Source organism: Meleagris gallopavo, chromosome 20 (genome assembly GCF_000146605.3).
Source record: "Meleagris gallopavo isolate NT-WF06-2002-E0010 breed Aviagen turkey brand Nicholas breeding stock chromosome 20, Turkey_5.1, whole genome shotgun sequence".
NCBI classification, from domain to species: Eukaryota; Metazoa; Chordata; class Aves; order Galliformes; family Phasianidae; genus Meleagris; species Meleagris gallopavo.
The window spans coordinates 4,597,978-4,618,051 of record NC_015030.2 but is presented as its reverse complement, the minus strand read 5'-3'; the positions used below and the strand labels follow the sequence as shown (position 1 = coordinate 4,618,051).

Here is a 20,074-nt window from a genome sequence, read left to right as displayed (position 1 = left end):
AAAAGCACCAATCCCTGAATCTCCCAAATTTCACTGGCACCAACAGCAAATCAAGGCACTACAGCCCCTGTGCATGGGGAGGGCAGTGTGGGCACTCTCAGCTTTCCCTACGCTCTCTCTTGAAGATTGCAGCTGCTTTCCAGGTGGCAGCAACATGAGAGAGGTGAATCTCATCTGGGAACATGTCCTGCAGCTCCTCAGCCAGCTCAGAGTCTTTTTCATCGAGGAGAGGAATGAGCGATTCCTTCACGCTGGAAATCAAAGAGTAAAAGCAGTGTTAATAGATGGGATACAGCATTCTGTGGGTTAATGAGCCCTAAGTGAGATGCTGCTGGTTGGCATCGTGTTGTCAGTTGTGTCTGCAGAAAGCTAAGCGTGCTCAGCTGAGTGATAGCTGTAGTATTCCCCAAACAGCCCATGTAAGAGGCAGAAGCACACAGGGCAGCTTACAACTGCCCTGCATATTCTTAACAGCAGTGCTCACACTACATGGCCAGCAGAGCAGCCATTTGCTAACAGAACTGTTTCCATCAAAAGCATTTTCATAGTGGCAGAAAAGCTTAAGTTGTTACTAAGTGTGGGTTGTTTGGGGCTGCACAAATCCATTTACCCCCACGTGGGTCTGAATTCATCTGCAGATCTGACACGCTTCAGCTTCAGGATGATCATCTTATGGAGCTCCTGCAGGAAGGTTTCCAGCCTTGAGTGGACAAGGTAGGTGTTGAGGAGCTTGGCCATCTCTGGACTGAGATCAGCTTTGTATTCTGTACTGATGTCTTCAAAAGGATCCTAAAAACGCAACGAGAGAACAAATTAAAGAACCAAAACCCACACACATAGAGCAACTTCATTTTAGAGGTGAGAGGACATCCGAGCAGTCACTGAGGACACAGCCCATCTTACCCTTCTGAGGCGCAGAAGCTGCTCAGATTTGTGGGTAGAGAGAAGGTGCCATAGGGCTATGATGTGCTTTAGGTGGCATCGTCTGAGGGCCTGAAAGAAAGTGGATGCGAGGGACACGTTTAGGAGCTTGTTCTTCCTCCACATTTCCCCATGCAGGGCAAAACTGCAGAGGAGTACAAGCACAAGGAAGATGCCCACTAAGAAAGAAACCACATGAGAAGGCAGAGTAACCCTGACCTGATCCAGGGAAGGTGTCCCTGCCCACAGCACAGAGGTTGGAACCAGACCATCCTTCAGGTCGGTTCCAACCCAAGCCATTGTGACTTAATATTACAAAACCTCTATCACTTTCCCGTTCCCTGTGTCACATAACTGTCATAACATAGTGCCTTTGCCCATCATCAGTCAAAAGCACCTTTTTACACGTCAGTAGGAGGCAAAATCTTCCCCTTTCACTCCTTGAGAAGCAAAGGGCTATCTTCATCCTGCTCAGTACCAGGCAAACCAGTGTTGCTAAAAGCTGACTCGTGACTGAAATTTTTCCTTTTTCTCAGTTTTAGCACTGCAACTAATTATGCTGACATTCACCTAATTACTACCCTTCCTGGTGGTGCTGGCAGCAAAGCACGGAGCTGCAGAGAGGAGTCTGACCTTCTACACATCCTGCAATTGCAGGGTTTTGCAAGAACCTGCTGAGTGTCATGAACCATTGGATGCTCCCACCTGGTAAACTTCAGCTGCAGTGGAAGTGAAAATTGTTTTCTACCCTGCTGTCAAGTATGGTGGGGAGAGAATCCTAACACATTCTAATTCAGCTTGAATTAGAAATTTCAATGAGCTCAGAGGTCATTGACTGGATTTAGTATAAACCAGTACATATTTTTTCATCTAAGAACGTGAACTATGTTCTCATGACTCACCTGCAGTACATGAGAGTTTGTCTGATCACCCATCTGCAGAACATTTTCAATGTAGTCAGTCAGAAGCATTTCAGTGTTCTCTCCAGCCATGGCCAGAAATTCCAAGGCAATTTCAGTGACAGACAGAGCATCACAGACATCGCTATAAGATTGTAATTCCCCACTGATAGCATTCATCACAGAACTGGGAAGTGCACTCTGAAAACCAAAGCATTGTTAGTTTAGAACCACTCCTTACTGCTGCTCAAGTTGCTGAAGTCCCGGACAAGGAACAGAACCCCAGATTTAGGAAACTGAGAATGCCTAATACATCTTTGCTTTGTAAATCCTAACTGACAAAAGACGACTACAGGGTGCATAATGAAGGCATGCCAACAGATTAGCAGGCAAGTCTTCAAAGCAGATTGGCAAAGCAAGCAAGGCAGGCCTGACTTCTTAGCATTTAAGGGCTCACACGCTTGCCCTGTTCCCTCCAGGGCAGAAACCCACCTGATGCAGACGCTGCTTATTCTTGATATCATTAAATAGCTCTTCATAATTCCAATCGTGTCTGTAAACGAGGGTTGGTATTCCCTGTCAACAGAGAAACCATTTGTTGTAGAGCTCTGTAACATGGCTAACCCTGCTACTACAGCATATGCTTTGCTGCAGCAAACTCTGCAGGGCTTCCAGCAACAGCCAGCACATCATCAGAGCCCTGCAGACAACTGCAGGCCAGGCAGCAGCTAGTTGCCTGCTAGCTGTTTTCTGGCTGCCTAGAAACATAGCTAGCTGCCTTGTCCTACCGTTAGGGTGATGAGCGGCTTCCCCTGCAAGAACTTGCTGATGACTTGCTGCTGGATCCTCTCCAGATCAACGTGCTGCAATGTCTCCCCTCCCTTCTCCATGCTGTACTGGCAGTTGGATAAGATCAGAGGAATCAAGTCTCTCTCGACCTCATAACTGATCAAGTGAAGGTCAGCCACTTCTGAAGGACTGATCAAGTACCTGAAGAAGAGGGGAAAAAAAAAAAAATTGTCTCCATTTACAGTGACAAGCCTCTGTGAAGCAGGGAAAGCAGACCGTGTGGTGGCAGCTGATAAAACAGACCAAAAAGTGCTTAATTGCAAGAGCCACGTACCGATCATCTTCTTTGATGTGTTTGTTCACCGAGTGGATGAAGTCATTTTGCAGGCTGATGAGGTAACTGACTAAGGCTGTGGAGCAGAGGCCCAGTCCCTGCCGACGTGGCAGAAGGACCTCAAGCTTGCTGTCCAGGGTCAGGTCAGCATCACAGTAGCCTTTAGGAAGTTTAAATTCCCCTGAAATAAAAAGCATTGAAAGCTCCTTGAGGTGGCCTGGAGCCCACGGTAGGCAGCCTCTCCTGAGCTGACACAGGTAGGAGAAAGTATGCAACATGAAAAGAAAGCAGCACTCGTTCCATTCCCTGTAATGCTAAAGGAAGCATTACAAGCAGGGGAAAAGCCTTCCACTGCATATTTTTTAAATCTTTAATGGCCAAGGTCAGTTTTGAGGATGCATTTCAGCAACTGATGGGAGAAATCCACCAATGGTATTGAAGGACCCGTCTGACAGCAGGCACTCTCTCATTTCCACCCCTCAGAGCAGAGCTGGGAAAGAAGAACACTCACCATTGGTATCCAGTGATGACCTCAGCTTGTTCCAAACTGACAGGAACACATCAACTCTCCTCTCCAACAGAACCCACATCACATCTGGGAACACCAGAAACAGGAAACACCTTTTACTGGCAACACCATGAAATCCAGTAATACAAGAGTTTTCAAAGCACCACTGTTCAAACAGATCAGAAGTGCCTAAATGCACATTAAACAGTTTCCTAATGTTATGAAATGGAGTCATTTGCTCTGTTTATTCTTCTATTATTGTGTTAAGTTGGCCCAAGCTACAAAACTCTGACTCTGCATGACCTTTAAGAACTGTTCTGCAAGTACTCAAGAGCAGAAGCAATTGTATATAAGGGCAACTGAAGGATTTGTCACAAACTCTTTCTCCAGCACCAGAAAGGATCGACCTCTCTCATACCTTTTAGGAAGGCCCCACTCTAGGGCATAGCTCAGAAATTCAGCATACCCACAGCTGCATTCACCTTACCTATCTCTGAACAGCATCCCTACCCCTTGTAACCATCCTTCCCATGCTTGTAATTCTCTTAAAACCACTTTATGGTTTTTAAAAAAGAAACCTCCAATGTCAAGGCCTCCAGCTCATCCAGACAGGAGATGAAAGGAAAAGACTGCAAGTTTAACAGGAGTTTTCACCTCCATTATCAGCTGGATTCTCCAGGCAATCATTCTAAAGCACTTTGTTTCACTAATTTACAGTTTGGGCAGCATCTTCTCACCTGAGACGGGCTCACTGAGGAACTCTCTGATCGTGCAGCGTTTGGCATCAGAGATGTTCTGAAACAGCCTCACCAGGTCTCTCTGAAGAGCCAGAATCTCCGGCAGATATTTTACCAGCCTCAGTTCTGTTTCCTGGAGGGAGAAACGTGACCCGTGAGTAAAGCTGTCCTTGGACAAAATGCAGTTCTGAATACTTCTACTGAATTACTTTTTAGACATTACAAAGAAGTATATATATATATTTTACACGTGCAGTTCAAGATTATCAAAGGTTATGATGAGGAAGACACTATAATCAAATGCTAGAACACTGTTCAAGTTTGACTTTGTCTTCCCAATCATTTCTGTGCAATTTTACTGTTCTTTTCCAGTTTGATTTTGCTGCTCATGCTCGTGAGCAGAAACGCCTTGGCCTCTGTTCAGGTTTTGCTGGATGTGGTGTGCTGCCATTGGCTGTCCTCATACTCCCACAGGGAGCAAACCCAAAGAACATTCAGCATATCCTGGAATAAACTGGTGACATTACATGCCTCCTTTGGAAAAGTAAAGAAATGCACAAAGGTTTCCTGCAACAGCCTACCTCATTTTTAATAAACAAGGCTTGGGAAGTGGGACAAGACAGAGCCAGAGGTCCCTTCCAACCTCAACCATTCTGTGAGTCTGTGGACAGATATCCGAACATTGTGGGGTCTCACCCCTGTATCACATTCACCTTCTGCAGGAATTTCCACAGGAGTGGGACTGTGTCTTTGGCGTTCATTTGCTGGACTACATGGCCCAGGTTCTCCACTGAAATCCTCTTTCGGCTGCTCCACATCTTGGAGTGATGTATGTGGCTGTCCTTGGGCAGTTGGGACAGGAAGGTCACTGGGTCCCCATAAACTATTTTCACTACTGGATTGGAAGAGATTCTCTCATCTTCATGAATTTGCTCATTTAACTTCAGAAGTTTTTTATCCAAGTCCTGCATAAAAGAATGACGTTCTATCAGAATTGGCAGCTTTGTTTAAACTCCTAAATAGCTCAGGTTTAGGAATAGCTGGATGAAAAGGGGAACACGGGTATTATAGCAGGTTAGATTTCTAAAGAAGCGGCTACTGAAGGTTTTTAAAACAAATTTCTCACCTCCAATTCAGGAACAACAACTGTGCTTGCAATGATTTCTTCCCATTTGTTTCTTTTCTCCTTGGTGGAAAGCACACCATCAAACTGAACTGGCCCTGTAAAGAAATATTTAAGAGTTATGTTCGTAACACTTCAGTTGCAGAAAGAGCCTAGATTCCCAAAGCAAGTTTGCATGATGAGCCAGGAGCAATTACAGAGGTCCTGGAAGCTAAATGAGCATCTCAGTCTAGCCGAGTATCACCCAGAACAGCCTGAGATTACTGTGTGCTTTCAGAGACTTCAGTCATTCATTCAAATGATGCAGCCATTTATACAAGTCATTCAGAATCCCAGAAAGGTTAAACAACTTGTTCAAGGTCAGACCAGGAGCAACGACAGAATAAAGAACAGAACTTGAATAATGGCCCGTGCTGTCACACACTGAAAATACGGCTGTTCCATATAAATCACCCTACAACAATGACTCATGTCAGCTTGAGCTCCAGATTCTACTGCTAGCCAGACTCTGCCATCCCTATTCTATCAACTATAACTTCCTGGCAGTCGTTTAAGGAATAGCATACGATTATACACAGCACTGTGCTTTGAGCAGCACCTCAGCTTGTGAGCTGAGAACTCTGTCAATATATCACGAGGCTATTTATTCCACGATTCCTTTTCAGAACTACTTATCAAGACTTGCAAAACCCCTGTACTCAACCAAAATAGAGGTACACAGCTGAAATTTCTTCACTCCCTACAGTGAGAAACAAGCCTCACGTTCCTGCATCTTCCTCATCAGCTCAGCTACTGCCTGTTGGAAATGGTTCTTTACCAAAGAAGCAAAATAACTGCTGCCCTTAAAATGCCAACATTGCAGATGTGATAGGGCTGATAGCTTCCTTACCCTGCTCTGGGTGCTGGTCCTTCAGAAGGCTGCTTAGGACCAGATGAAGGATGTTGATAGTCTCATCCACACTCTTTCCCAAAATTCTTGTCAGCTGTGCCAAATCCTCCTGGATGTGCTGCTGCAGGAAGGTCACCGAGTTGCGCACCTGTGGCTTGATAATGTTTCTCAGTGACTAAAGAGTGACAAAAAGGAGAGAATGAGTACAGCCAACACCGCCCAGATCAAACAAGAACTGCAGTCTTACCAGAAAGTCTCTACTCCACCTATTGAACAAACAAAGGCAGGTATGCACACAAGACTGCACGACGAAACCAACATTCCCTGCTAGGCAAGGAGGGGAGTGAGTGGGTCTTGTACCCTTATCACTAGGCAATGTGACGAAAAGGACCAGCATCACACAGATTTCACTGCATTTCATGCTGCCACTTGAAGTTACCTCTGGGAGATACCTGAGGATCTTTTGTGGCTCCCAGCAGCATCGTTAGATGTGTGAGCAAGCGGATCAGAACGAAGACAGCCGGGGTCATGGATCGATCAGACACTGCCTGTCCTCTTCTATGCTGTGCATCTCCAAGTATGTGGCCAGTTTGAGTTCTGTCCTCAGTACTCCTGTTGGAAAGCATATGTACAGTAATTATTGCCTTGACAAAAGAACACATGAGGTTATCAATACCCAGCAACATCTTTCTGATCATGAGCTCTCTGAATGCCATACAAGGTACCAATTAAGAGTGCTGCAGGGGAATGAAGAATTTCAGACAGTTTTGTATGCAAATAAGCTAGTTCCCTTAGTTTTGCTGTCTGATTTCTTTTAGTTGGACATCTCTTCTTGTTACGTATTCTATGAAAGAGGCAATGCCCAGCCCTGTCGGGCAGGATTAGCCAGCACCATGCAGGGCAGGTGAAAAGCCACTACTGTCAGACTTTCAGACCTTAAGGTTTTTATGCAAGGGCTGGAAGTGCAAATCCAGAGAAGGAGGAGGGAGTGCAAGTTGTAGTTCCTGCAGTTTTGGTTCTACAGCCTTGATAAGCCATCTAACAAGATGTAGTTTTTTGCTCTATGCCACTATGGAACCACACAACATACATCAGCTTAGATGAACAGAGTTGAAAAGCTTCAACTAAAAGTTTAACAAGCTCTTATTTTAATGTACTTTTTGGAAATTCAGAGTTTTACCAGCACCCCTCATGGCTCAGCCATTCCACTTCCAATAGGCCAACATGTGAGCTAGTAGGGAATCGTGCCACCTCGTAGCAGCACGAGGCAATAACTTTTGTTCTGAAGGCACAACAGGTAAGTACAATACCATTTAGCACTGAGAAGGTGAATGAATCAAAGCATACCGGAATTCTGTAAAGCCAGGCAGTTTGTTATGATTAAGCCCTCCAACTTCTAAGCCACACTCGATACAACGGCCAACTTGGCAGGGTCTGCCACACTAGCAAAAAGCAAAAAGCAAAAAAAAAAAAAAGAGAACACTGAATTCCAGAGTAAGAGCAGAGAGAACAAAGCAAAAATCCAGACTGTAGCTGCTTATCTCAAAAACTGCTGTATACTGGGCAAATGACCTCTGGCTGACTTACTTCCCAGATTTATGGTACCGTCTGGGTTAGAGCCATTCTAAATTTTATATTAGAGTGGCAAAATAGTTGGCAATGGACAGAGTTTATAGGATGAAATGCAGTACAACAGAACTTCAGCAATAACTAAAATATGAAAGTTTATTGTTGCAAATCTTATTTGTTTAAAAAAAAAACCTACCAATCTCAAACTCTTACCTCTCCTACAGTGCAGGGGTGGCCATTTGGACATACTGTGAAGAGAGAGAAAATAGAACAGCGTTAACAGAGCTATTTATGAAGCTCCTGTTATTTCCTATCACGGGGACCATCACCTTAAAGCTAGAAATATGCTTCAAGGCCTAATGGAAAGCACTGATGTTCCCAAAGCCCAACAGAGTGTGGAAGGCCCACACTGACACTAGAGGAAGCTTTTATTGCTTCTCTCCTTGAATAACATGGAATGGAAGCATGAAGAATAACTCATGCCGAGAAGAAGATGATGTCTGTTCTCGTATCAGGAATTCAAAAACAAGGATTCTTCAGTTTCTTTCAAAGCCAGTCAGTCACAAGCACTTACAGTACATATGCAGACCTTCCAGCCCTTTCCAGGTTCTCGCTTGAGCCAACAGATCTTCTGGCATCGTAGGCAGAAAAGAGTGCTAAAGAGGAAGAAAGGTGACAAATGAATATCTCAATTAATTCTTTACTGTAGCAGCAGCTCATTTGTTCGTTGTCCTCATTCCCCATCATGGTATCTAAAAGAAGAGGTAGTGCAGATGAAGGGTGTGATGCATGTGTATGGTTTCAAATGCTACCCTGAATATTGTCAAGACTTGCACATGCACTCTCTAGACATCCTAAACTCTTGGAGTGACCTCATGTACCCTGGTGTCTAATAGCGTGCTGCCTTACGTCTGGAAAGCCAGAAGAAGCAGAGCAGCAGATCCTTCAGATCCTATAGTTCTGTTATCCTCTAGAACACAGGTTTCTATGCTGCTATCAGCCAACTGCTTTCAGACTCGCTCAGACATCAACACAAGTATTTGCCTGATACTGCTCGGTGTGCAGAAGTACTTTGAAAAGGTGCCAGTCCAGAGCTGAGTGCTGTGTTATTTAATGGCAACAACACTCAAATACCCATCAGAAATTCACAACTAAAACAACGAGCTGGTGTCTGCTGATGCTATGATGATATTACACTGGGCCCAGCAGATGCATCCAAGTACTACTGATGTGCTGATCTCTTTACCTGCATGATGTGTGGAGAGAATGCCAGATTCCTCAGTGGCTGCAGGATGGGGTTCTGCCCGCACAGCAAGACGGCCATAGTATGAACAGCCATCTCAATGAGTGCTCCGTTATTGCTGAAGCTTTGAGGATCCACACTCAGAACAGATGGCAGTGTATTCATCACAAGAGACATCGCAAAGTTCTGCATGTCTGGAGAACTCAGGACTTCGGAGTTTTGGATGAACTCAGTCACAGCATATGTTTGCTGAAAGCACATATTTGAAAGAAATAAAACCACCGTGATATTATCCATCAAACTGAGGAGGATTAGCAGCTGCTTCTCATGCTGCATTTTCCCCCACTTTGAAAATAGTTTCCCTTTGCCCTGACCAGGGCATAAGCCAGAACAAAAAGTTCTTCCACCGATGATTTATGGCTCACTGACCGATGAAGTGTGTTTGTCACAAGTCCCCAAAGGGCAGCATCTTACCTGCTGTTTGGGATGAAAACTTGAGTCACTGAATCCATACAGGGCAGTGACCTCTCTGAAAATAGCCAGGAGCAGATGGACAGATCGAACAGCTGGGGTGCTGCCAGAGGCCTGGAAAAGATAAATTCATGATAGAGTGGAGAAGAAGTGAGCGCTGTGATGGCTGAACATTCACAAGGGTTCAGCTGGTTATTGGATCAGCAAGCTTCAGTAGGTCTGCATTAAAGCTCTCCCCACATATGAAGGGACGGTGCAGAAGTTGCTGTCCAAGCCACAAGAAGAGTAATCTGAGCCTTCAAGCTGATTTGATATCAGAAACTTCAGTATTTTATTCTCATCTAGCTGGAATTGTGATCTCACAGTGCAGCACCCTAAGGTCCCCTGCCTTCAAACCAAATCAACACACAAGTGATGGAAAACATCACCACCAGTGAATGCATTGGGTGATGTGGAGAAATTCCAATGGGCATTTTTTGTGAAACATCCTGAACACGTTTATATACAAAATGTGTATTGGAAAAAGGTCACAATTGCACTGAAACCACTTGGTTGATTTTACATGGCAAGGCGCAAGGATAGGCAGAAAGCTTCTCTGACTGCCTGCCTTCTCTCCTGGCAGTTGGCTACGTTCACTGTAAATCAAATTGCTGCATTTACTAGAGGGAAAGAAAAGCAAGGATGAGGCAACCAACAGAATTTCAGTGCTACAGATGCCAGAACACGTGATAAAAGTAAATGTTTGCATCTCAGCCAGGATAAGCCACAGCAACTTCCACAAGTAAAGGCAACCCAGGCATCTCCACTGCAAAGAGACACTGCCAACACCAACATATAAAGCTTCAATGCTGGTTATCCAGAACCCATGAGAGGGTTATGGTGAGGAGAACATGCCATACCTTCTCAGCCTCTAATAGATCCTCAGGCTTGCACTCTATCATGACTTTCCCCACAGCATCACGCAGGACTTTGTAGCCCTTGCCACAGGCCAGGTAACGATCGATGTGGTTAGACTGACTGCTCTGTACCTGCAAAGGGAAAAGCCCACAGTGAGCGTTGCGGGTGTTAACCTGCCACTGGACAAGGCAGAAGCTGCTCTTTGCAGGAACCATTTCTCCCAACAGATGTAGCTTTCACAAAGAGGCAGCACACAGGTGTGGCAACCCAAACAGACCTCCCTCTGTGGCAAGTTCCCCAAAACCAGGCAGCATTTGAACTAACTGAGGACTGACAGGAGAGGGCCATCTCCAAACAGACCTTTTCTTCTTTACCTGTTGCAGAATTTCCACTGGGAACACCCAGTTGAACCGTGCCTCCATTACAAGCTTCTGAGCAAATTCCATCCCATACAGATGAGCAATTTTCCGGACCAGGTAAACACGGTGCCAGTCATTCTGGCTGAGGTCACAGAACACCTTCACGTTTTCCAGGTAATGTTTCTTCTCCTCCACCTGGTCTTGTTCTGGAGGAGGAAAAGCAAAAAAATTCATCCTACCTTGGAAAAAAGAAATACATCCTACCTTTCTTATCTAGAGTGTTCCCTCAGGCCAACTCTGGCCTACAACCCATTCCTGACACACGATGTCATTTCCAAAGTGTTCTAAGATTAAATTAAGATTACACAGAAATCTGCTCTACGTTTCCAATAGGACACAGACTCCAAACACATTTTTGAAACCAGGACTTAAATACATGAAAGAGTTTTCCTGTGACTCCTACCAAAACTTCATCTGGACAAGCTCAGGAGTGTTCCTGTATTCTACTGCCCTCCTCCAGCAATAAGGAACTGGTATTAATTCTCAGAGCTCTTCCATTTTTCTTAGTATTTCCATCAGCTTAACTACCAAGGTGATGGAGTGCCCTAAGAACAGCTTCCTGCATACATTCCACTGGCCTGACATCTTCAGTGCAAGAGCTGGACTCTGAAATCCCTTTGAAGTCATTTTCATGCTTTGATGCTTCACTGACTGTGTTAGCATCTCTTAGCAGCTCAACACCTTCTTTTAAAGTTTGTTTTTTTGGAAGTATCTCTTCCTCCTTTTCAGATGCCCACAAAACCAGAAGCCTTACAGTTGTCAATGTATCTAAAGTATCACTTATGCTTCATTCATCCACTTAATGAAGTTTAATTTACTTGGTCCTAAATGAAGTTTCACTGTTAGCATCCAGGGGATAGAATCTCTCTCTTTCTCAGAGTCAGGACTGCTATGCAGCTATGCCTCATTGGCATCGCACAGCCTTACCAGAGCACTTCTAACACTCGCTGAAGAGGACAATACTGACTGGCACTCCTAACAAAAGGGAAAATTGCTGAAGCACTCTGTCTCAGCTGGACATCAGCACAGATTCCAGCACAGCAGCACAAGCACTGCTTGTGCCCAGCTCACCTCCCACGGTGACTTTACATTGTCTACAACATTTCCATTTGATAGCACAATAATTACTTACCTGGGAGCTCATACAAGTCATAGAGCAGCTCTGCAGCCTTAGTCAGGTACCATCGAACTTTGGCTACTGCCTGCAGGTATTCCACAGATGATTCCTGAGGAGCTTCTTGATTGCTTTGTGGGAGGTAGTTTTCTGGGAAGCCTCTGTCACCAAGCAGAGAGTCAACACACTCACATCCAAGGCTGCCTTCAAACTTGTCACACATAGAATCCTAAAGGTGAAGCAGAACATTGCATGAGTGGCAGAAGCACTTGAGTCCGATACCCCACGCACTGGTGCTGTATGCCTCCGGTGCACCCTTGCCAAAAAACTCCCACGTTCTTTGTGACACCCCCCACCCAACTGCCATCAGCTCCTTCCTGGAACCCTTCTGGAGCTCATCCCAAACTTCTACTGCATCACCAAACACTTCTTCAGCAACACACCCAAGCTTTATTTCCCACACGCGTAGCTGAGAAAGAGAGTTAAGAGCACGCTGACTGAGCACAATCGTGTTGAAACACACAGCACGTGTTCCAAGAGCTCTACCTTTCCCTTCACAAGAATGCACATTCTTGTGTGAGGTGCCCACGGGAAAGAAGCATTTATGAAATGCAGCAAAAACAAACCCTACCTTGGGAAGCATAGCTATGTACTGGAGAGCAGGTTCTGAGCAAGTGGCCCTAAATTCCCCCCTGTACCTGCTCTGCTGCCAAAGTCTTACCTCCAAGCAGTTGACAAAAAGCAAGTAGAGCTCTTTTTTATCTCTTTTGTCCAGGATGTGGCTGCACTCAACCCGGGACAGGTAATCTTGCACGTCATTTTTCACTTCACTGAAGCTATTGGAGAAAGAAACACTCCCTTATCACAGCTGCAATGCTGGTGGCTGCTAATTCTGTTCTAAATTGTGATCAAACTACCAGTTAAGGGCACAGACAGGCAGAGATCACTTTGGAAGTGATGGAAGAGCAGCTGTGCTGCCTTCTACCAGATAACATCCAGCTTCCTCCTCCAAGCTGGGCTTTTATCAAAGATGACAAATAAGGATTTCCAGGGCATAAATCATCTGCTCTATTTTAGGAATCTGAATTAGGAAACAATCACACTAGAGAAACCGCTCTTTGTATGTACTGACTGCAAAGGGAAGGTGGAGGAACTTTTGTGAAGGGAGAGTTCTGTGTAAGCACACAAAAGATTGTTGTCCTTGATTGTCTGTGGATCAGGAGTGCTGCTTTGCTGATCTGAAAAACCATCAGCTATCTCCAAGGCTGCCTGAGCCATCCACATTCAGCACAGCTTTATGTTAAGAACAAATAGGTACGTGTTGGCACAGACTGATCAGACACATCACACAAGGCACGTGCAAGTCAGCCCACCTGCAAGACTGATGCAAAGGTGCAGGATGAATTTCACCTGTCGTTGGTACAAATTCAACAAGCAGTAGGGAAGCAAGGAGAAGAAACATTGATTTGATGATGCCACGGGAAAAAGGTGAACCACCACCTCCTCCCTGCAGTGTAACATCCAATAACTGTCTGACTGTGCTCACCTGTACTTCAAGAGAAGCTTCAGCATCACTGAGCGGATAACAGGAGTTTCATCCACTTCCTCATCAAATGGGGACAGAAGTTTGGTGTAAGCAGCAGGGTGATCTGTGGGAATACAGAAGGGATGGGATGGGCAGGTGAGAGAAGCTGCCAAGAGAATCGGCTCCATGAAGCTCCAGGAGCTCACCTGAATCTTCCAGGAAGTCCCTGTACACAAAGAGCAGATTGAGGAGCTCTTGGATCACTGCTGTGTCGGGGGGCTCATTGTCCTTAAAACACATGGTGGTAACCACATCTATGAAGAAGTTATTGCACCTCTGCCGGAACAGGGCATTTTTTGCTATGGCAGCACTAGGTAGAGAGTGAAAAGCATTAGGAAAATGTTCAAATACAGAACCAGCTAAATAATAGATGAAGCAAAGCAGACGCGGGCAGAACTCAAAGCGATGCTCTTTCCCAGCTTTCCAAAAGGCTGGATTTATGCAACGCTTCAATAGCATCCAAGTGAAAAGGCCACATCAAATTGCCATTTGATCTTAGCTGTCAAAGTGATGCCAGATACATGCACTGTGAGCTTTTTGCTGTGCTATCACAAAGCAATCTGAGGTGACGAGCAGCTCCCTTGTCCAGCTCAGCCACAGAGAGGGCCTTGCAGCCTTTTGAGTGCTGCCTCAGCCCTCAGCTAGCAGGGTTTTGTAATGAGTCTCATCACATGGGCCAAAGGCAACTTCTCTTCTCTTCTGAAACAATGAAGGGGAAATGGATGGAGTCTATTCCAGGATGAGGAAGAGCTGAGCAGAGTTTCCTCCTCTACCCTTTGTGCATGAGTTGACGACCTCACAGGTGCAAATCAGGATTTCCTTACACAACCAGCCCCACTGCAATGCTCACACCTTGGACAGGAAGGAGTACCTGAGCTCCTTGTTAACAGTTAAATTATCATCTTCAACAGCAACTCTGCATAACGGACAATGCATGTGTGCTGGAATTAGCCATGATCTGATGCACTTCTCACAAAAGGCATGGCTGCAACACAACTCGACTGGATCTTTGAGCTCTCCATGGCAGATGGAACACGGCTTCAACTCATGCCTGTAATTCAGGAACAGCAATGAACATGATTGCTTCGATGCTATCTTACCAAGAAGTCTTGAATAAGACGTTCACCTACAAATAGAATCAGAGAAGACATTTTAAGACCTGTTGGCTGATCCACTCAGCCTCAGGGTGCAGAATAAAACAGAATATGCTGCTCTCCATCTGGTTTTCAGTACATTGAATGCAACGCTTTTTATGCTCACGAATACACAGGCAAAATTTCTCCTTGATTGTGCAGATTGTCTCAGCATCGTTACCTGTAGAGCCTGCTGCTGATTTCCTCCTTGCATTTGCACAGTACTTTGATCACTGCAACAAAAGTTGGATGAGTCTTCATGTCTGAACCCTCGTCAAAACGCTGCAGAAGAAAGGGGCAATGCTAAGTGGCTCAGCTCTGTTAACACAGTCAGCAGAAGCAAACAGGAAAGAGGTGAAATCACATCCCAGCTTACCTTGGCAAGAAGCAAAGTATGATTTTTCACTAATTTCTCAACCTCTGGCATCAAAGCGCTGGTACCAAGCAACACATGTTCTATGAACAGAGACATGCAGAAAACACGGTTCCAGCAGGTTCTGGGGGAAGGAAAGCATGATTTCAGAAGTACAGTTAGGAATTCAGAGCTGACATGGCTGTGCCATGAGTATGAAAGGCAGAACAGCATCAGGTCAGTCTAATGATCTGCTTCTCGTGCTCACCACTACAGCTCTTTTTACAGTTCTCATGCAGCTTCTTAGATTTGCCCTTTGGTTATCTGCCCCTGAACCAAAGCCTAGCTTTCTGTCAAGGACAAAACACACAGCAGTACGTAGTGAGTGAGTTTATGGCATGGGAATCTGTCCTGCAGACAGCACTGCAGCACAGCAAAGACCACAACAAACATCTCCAGTTTCTGTTAGAATGGGAAGTAACTTATAAAAGAAAAAAAATCACCATGAACCAATTTTTTTTCTCTTTGGTTCAACTAAACAAGGTCTGCAAGATACCAGTGTAGCTTCCTCGGTCTGAATTGAGAGAGATAAATCTCCTGTCTCAGAGGCAGCAAAGTTCCCCATCTCTGCCTTTACAAGAATGGAGTAAAGCAGGAAAAAACATTGCTGATTAACATCAAACCAACAAGCTGTGAACCTGCCCTGAATGCAGCTGGGATGCACTGGATAACATTGCTAGACTTCAGGGGAGCGTCTGTGGAAGGAAAGAAAGGAAAAACAATCTGGCAATTGATAATAACCCTCATGAGTTGGAACCTGGGAAAGTATACAAAGTTCTCATCAGAGAAAAGCAGCACCAGAACAGCTTTCAGTCTGTACTAACAGCAAGGCAAAAGATCAAGACTGTGAGCAGATCCGTGGTACGTACTTGAGTTGTTGTAGCAGCCGCTGGCACCAAGTATCACTTCTCTGTAAGAACTTGTCTTTACAAATAAATTCAATTGGCATTTGAAGATTCTTCACTTTCTGCAGCCACATCTCTGGTTGAGCTGTCTCCATCTGGCTCTCCAGCTCTTCAGCACACACAATTGCAGCTAAGATGTCTAAAACCTAATTGCACACATAGAGCGTAAGCATAATGCAGCAGCAACATTTCAGAATTATCTGGGAGCCCAAGGCTCATAATCTGCTCTGCTATGTAGCACTGAACAATGCCCTACTTGGTGATCCTAAGCCCTAGGGTTCCCATGCTCATGGCTCAGATCATTAGCACACCCTACTAATTAAAACAAAAGCATGGCAACCTAATTTCAACTCTACTAGTAAGGCTGCTAGCATAGCTGCCTACTCCTAACACCGAGAATTGTCTGAATTCATGCTTCCCTCTTCAGCTGAAATCAAAAGGCCGTAGGACACAAACTAAGTCAATGAAGACAGCTCTCTGCTAAGGCTGAGGATCACAAAATGTCTGGTGATGACTATACCATGTTGGGATGGGACATTCCATCTTCTTTCAGGTTAAGAAGAGAGTCGACCGCTCTGGGGTGTACAGCCAGGATCCTAGAGAAGTTCTGCAGGCGGCTCTTGAACTGATTGTAGCCCAGGTGGACCCAAGGCAGGCATGGCACTGCCTCCTGTCTTCTGGGAGAAGCTGCCTTCCATTCCTCGATACAGGAGAGGAAAGCAAGTTGCAGACACTGAAAAGTTGGGAAGAAAAAAGTTGAATAAAATTAAAATTTACAAAAAAAATTACTTTTATAATCTATTTTGTACTAAAATACAAAATTGTCTAAAAAAATACACTAGCACTTTATGAAGGTAGCCTTAAGCACTGGGGCCATTTTTATGGGCTCTCCTAAGGAAGCACTTTTCTTATTGGTGCCCCTAAGGTAAGCACTCAGTAATTCCAGCAGCTATTCAGAATCCAACATCTGCTTTGGGAACAGCTCATCACTCATCTGAGGGGAGGACTGGGTCTGAGAAGGCAACATTCATTCAAGGCCAGGCTGGATGTGGCTCTGGGCAGCATGGTCTGGTGGTTGGCGACCCTGCACATAGCAGAGGATTGAAACCAGGTGATCATTATGGTCCTTTTCAACCCAGGCCATTCTATGACATTGATACAGAAGGTTCACAGGCATCATGCCCTTCTCTTCAGCCAAGGGGTTCCCAGCTCCTGCTCCACACACTGACCTGCAGCTCCTCTGTGGAGGAGACACCGATGGTCAGGACAATGAAGTCAGTGAGATAGCACTGGAAGAGCTCCAGCCTTTCTCCCTCAGTCAGAGCAGAGAGAAATTCTCCCAGCGCAGTTTTCTGGAATATATCCATGAAGTTCTCCGCTTGGTCTGGAAAACAAGAGTGCAGAGAAAAGCTCTGCATGTCAGGAGGAAGCTGGGTTTGACACCCAGCTTCTGCCTGGACATCTGATCAGTCACTGGTGCATAAAGCACTCCTCCTCTCATTCAGAGTGCTAACGAGGAATTTGAGGCCAGGCCTTCCCAGCCCAAGCATCACTGCCATATTTACTGGATCTTAACTTCAACTCTTGGTATTTCCACAGCATTCAGGACACGAGACAGACTAATACTGGGAAACAGAGTTCTGCTGGCTTGTATGAGTATAGAGGGACTGAAAGTGATCTCAGGGTGGTGGGTGGGTTGAGGCATGCTAGCAATACACTGGAGTTCACAGGGCAGATGGATGGAGCATCACAAGCTCAAGCCAGGTGCTCACCTTCAGTGTTTTGGATGTACTGAGCTTTCAACCACATCTCATCCAAATACTCCTTTATCCTCCAGCTGAAGGGCATCTTATTCCCAGCATCAGCAGACACCATCATGCTGTTCTGCACCAGAATTATCTCTGTTTGAGAGCTAGGAGATAAAAAGATCATTAGTATAGCAGGCTTTTGCTTGAGAAGCACATTCAGACAGAGGCAGAAAGATCCGATAAGAAAGTAGCCCTAGAAGGAGAAAAGAATTGAAGGACTCATGAATAAAACTCCTTATGCCAATTACACAGCATTAGGATCTATCCAGTGAGAGTTCTCTAGCAAAAAGATTCTAGTGGCACAACACATAGGCTTCAAGGGATGGGTAAGAAGTGTGAGAAAGCCAAGAACCACAGAGCAAAGCCCAGGAGTGACAGAGATAAGGCAGGAAAAAAAACAAAAAACTTCTGCAGTCACCAAAGACCTTCCCCACTGCCTTTGGCACAGCACTGGGAGCAACCAACAGCGTTTTTCTCCCATGTGGATTTAGAGACAGTGTGGGACTGGTGTCAGTGCTGCCAGCCAAGCCCTCCTGCTGCTCCCTCCAGGGGCTCACCTGTTTTTACCCCCACCAGAAGGGACAGTCAGGAGTTTTGTGTCACTGAAGATGAACATCCACAGGTTTGTCACCCACTCAGGTGCTGGCCTGGCCAACAGCTCCAGATTGCCATTTCTGTCTATGACAGCAATTAGGAGAGCCAGGAATTCAGTGATGGCTTTTTGGACTCGCTTCCACAAGGTGTGCCTTGAGGGGAAGAAAGAGACCAAGAAACCCAGAGGGAACGTGAACAACAGCATCAGCAAATCAGGAGTGGTCGTCCTAAGAAACTGTGGGCATTTATCTGCGAGAGTCCTAATCCTCCCTTTAAAAGAGGAAGGAAAAAAAATGAGGGAAGAAAAACCCCACATTTCTTATTTGTGACTCATCTGCGATCCTACTGATCTGCTAAGAGCCCCTGTGCACTCAAGCTCTGCTGTTCCAGCACAGCCCATTCAGCTGCAAGCTGCCCTCCCTTAGGAGCTGGGAAGGCAAAACCGCCTTCAGAGAGATTCCAGCACAGCCTGGAGGCTGACACTGCAAATATTCAGCTTACCCAGAACTGCTGCCCCTGCTCCACCACTGCCAATTTGGTGCAGGCTAGGAGATACTGCTGCCGTCCTTACCTGAAGGTTCCTGCCTCCTGCAGGGCACCGAGGTTGGAAGCTGCCCGAAGCACCCAGTTTCTGGGCTGAAAGGAATTTTCTTCCTGCTTTTTCAAAAGGCTGGAGAGACGAGCCCTTGTCGTCTTCAGGAAGGAGGCTAAAAAACAAGAAGTTATTTGTATTTCCTCTTCTATTGGCCTTGGATCAAAACACAAATATCACAGCAAGCACAGTATTTTATATTTGCTTCAGTAATCAATCAATGGGGAGCAACTAGCCACCAGATATAGCACAGCCAGAGAAAGCCAGGAGCCAGAAGACCAGGCAAAGCCCTGTAACCAGACAAGTAGTGAGGCTGGAGAACACACACACTCAGGAGCCAGCCTAGGACTTCTACCTTTCCTACACTACAGTGAAAACCACCAACCTTTAGATCCCCAGTGAGTTAACTTGGGCATTTTGGTGGCTCCCTGGATGCTGAGGGACACTACCAGCTGCACTACAGCGGAGTGAATACCTTTCAAGCCATTCTCTTTGGATAGGAGGCTGAGGAGAATCTCAATTCGCTTTCTGCTTCGGCTCAGATTCTCATTCTGGTCCCGCAGCATTCCCACAGCACTCTGCACGCAGCTCCTCAGCAGCACAACGATGTCCAGCACTTCACCCTTCCCAGCAGCAGAGACAAAAAAGCTCATTATTTGGTTTCACTCCCTTGCCCCAAGTACATCCATCTTATTATGGATTATGTTGCTCTCTAGAGAGTCCGTGTCATTTGCTTCCCATAACGCAGTTCTTCTGTTATCCCCGGCGACAAATTTAAGCACTCAGTTTGCAACACCAAGCATACACTGTGATTTCTGCAACCTTTTAAACTGGCATGTAAAATAGCATTTATTTGAAAATACGATTCCTGCAGGGAAAGATTCAGCAGTCCACAAATGAAAACGGAACTGATCAACCCGGCTGGGCTGGGGGTATATATGCCCTGCTTGGAAGACCCTTAGGCATTAGAAGAGCAAAAGCCACCCTCATAGTGAGCATCCTCTGGAATCACATTGCCTGAGGAGCACAAACCAGTCTTAACATGGCTGCTGCAAAGTCTGCAGCCAACTCCAGCACAGTTTCCAATAGCCTTCCAACAGAAGGCAATGACACCTAGAATGGAAGGCTCAGA

The 20,074-nt window shown here is 45.6% G+C and overlaps 1 protein-coding gene across 1 annotated transcript in view; it reads right to left on the bottom strand.

The window, feature by feature from the left end:
• Positions 1-11: 11 nt before the first annotated feature.
• RNF213 (ring finger protein 213) overlaps positions 12-20,074 on the bottom strand; it is a 46,266-nt gene continuing 26,203 nt past the window's right edge. The window contains 34 exon segments of the mRNA XM_019621658.1: positions 12-251; positions 611-789; positions 904-993; positions 1,824-2,021; positions 2,313-2,396; positions 2,609-2,810; positions 2,944-3,124; positions 3,455-3,538; positions 4,189-4,321; positions 4,902-5,153; positions 5,315-5,409; positions 6,201-6,375; positions 6,653-6,812; positions 7,548-7,642; positions 7,983-8,017; positions 8,344-8,425; positions 9,016-9,261; positions 9,487-9,597; positions 10,383-10,511; positions 10,755-10,945; positions 11,932-12,142; positions 12,635-12,749; positions 13,460-13,562; positions 13,645-13,808; positions 14,370-14,549; positions 14,813-14,913; positions 15,008-15,128; positions 15,913-16,094; positions 16,469-16,681; positions 17,178-17,332; positions 17,721-17,860; positions 18,314-18,502; positions 18,922-19,057; positions 19,418-19,565. Coding sequence (XP_019477203.1) covers positions 98-251; positions 611-789; positions 904-993; positions 1,824-2,021; positions 2,313-2,396; positions 2,609-2,810; positions 2,944-3,124; positions 3,455-3,538; positions 4,189-4,321; positions 4,902-5,153; positions 5,315-5,409; positions 6,201-6,375; positions 6,653-6,812; positions 7,548-7,642; positions 7,983-8,017; positions 8,344-8,425; positions 9,016-9,261; positions 9,487-9,597; positions 10,383-10,511; positions 10,755-10,945; positions 11,932-12,142; positions 12,635-12,749; positions 13,460-13,562; positions 13,645-13,808; positions 14,370-14,549; positions 14,813-14,913; positions 15,008-15,128; positions 15,913-16,094; positions 16,469-16,681; positions 17,178-17,332; positions 17,721-17,860; positions 18,314-18,502; positions 18,922-19,057; positions 19,418-19,565 — 5,034 coding nt within the window. The 3' untranslated portion in view covers positions 12-97.